Source organism: Penaeus monodon, chromosome 31 (genome assembly GCF_015228065.2).
Source record: "Penaeus monodon isolate SGIC_2016 chromosome 31, NSTDA_Pmon_1, whole genome shotgun sequence".
NCBI classification, from domain to species: domain Eukaryota; kingdom Metazoa; phylum Arthropoda; class Malacostraca; order Decapoda; family Penaeidae; genus Penaeus; species Penaeus monodon.
Genome location: NC_051416.1, coordinates 21,002,753 through 21,003,282, shown reverse-complemented (window position 1 = coordinate 21,003,282; position 530 = coordinate 21,002,753). Strand labels below are relative to the sequence as shown.

Genomic DNA, 530 nt, shown 5'->3' with positions numbered 1-530 from the left:
CTTGAAACCAGCAGGACTTGTGAATGAAATCCGGCCTGATGACGTTGGCCGGCTCCACGAGGTCTAGAGTGAGGCCCACGAAGCCGACGAGCAGAGGACAGCCCCAGGCGTAGACGCTGTAGAACACGAAGACCTTCAGACTCTGGTACTTCTGCCTCGATGACCTGAGGGGCAGGTGGGGGGGAGAAGAACACGTGATGAGAACAGGTGGAGGGAACAGGTGGAAGGGAATAGGTGGAGAGAATAGGTGGAGGGAATACGTGGAAGGGATAGGTGGAGGGAATAGGTGGAGGGAACAGGAGGAAGGAACAGGTGGCGGGGATAGGTGGAGGGAACAGGTGGAGGGAACAGGTGGAGAGAACAGGTGGAGGGAATAGATACAGGGAACAGGTGGAGGGAACAGGTGGAGGGAACAGGTGGAGAGAACAGGTGGAGAGGGTATTTTGAAGATGGAAAGGGCAGACGGAAGGAACAGATGAAAAGAACAGATGAGGAGAACAGGTGGAGAGAAGGGATGGAAAGGCTTTTCC

The 530-nt window shown here is 55.3% G+C and overlaps 1 protein-coding gene across 1 annotated transcript in view; it reads right to left on the bottom strand.

The window, feature by feature from the left end:
- LOC119593083 (probable G-protein coupled receptor Mth-like 3) overlaps window positions 1-530 on the bottom strand; it is a 26,098-nt gene that overhangs the window by 11,286 nt on the left and 14,282 nt on the right. The window contains 1 exon segment of the mRNA XM_037942005.1: window positions 1-164. Coding sequence (XP_037797933.1) covers window positions 1-164 — 164 coding nt within the window.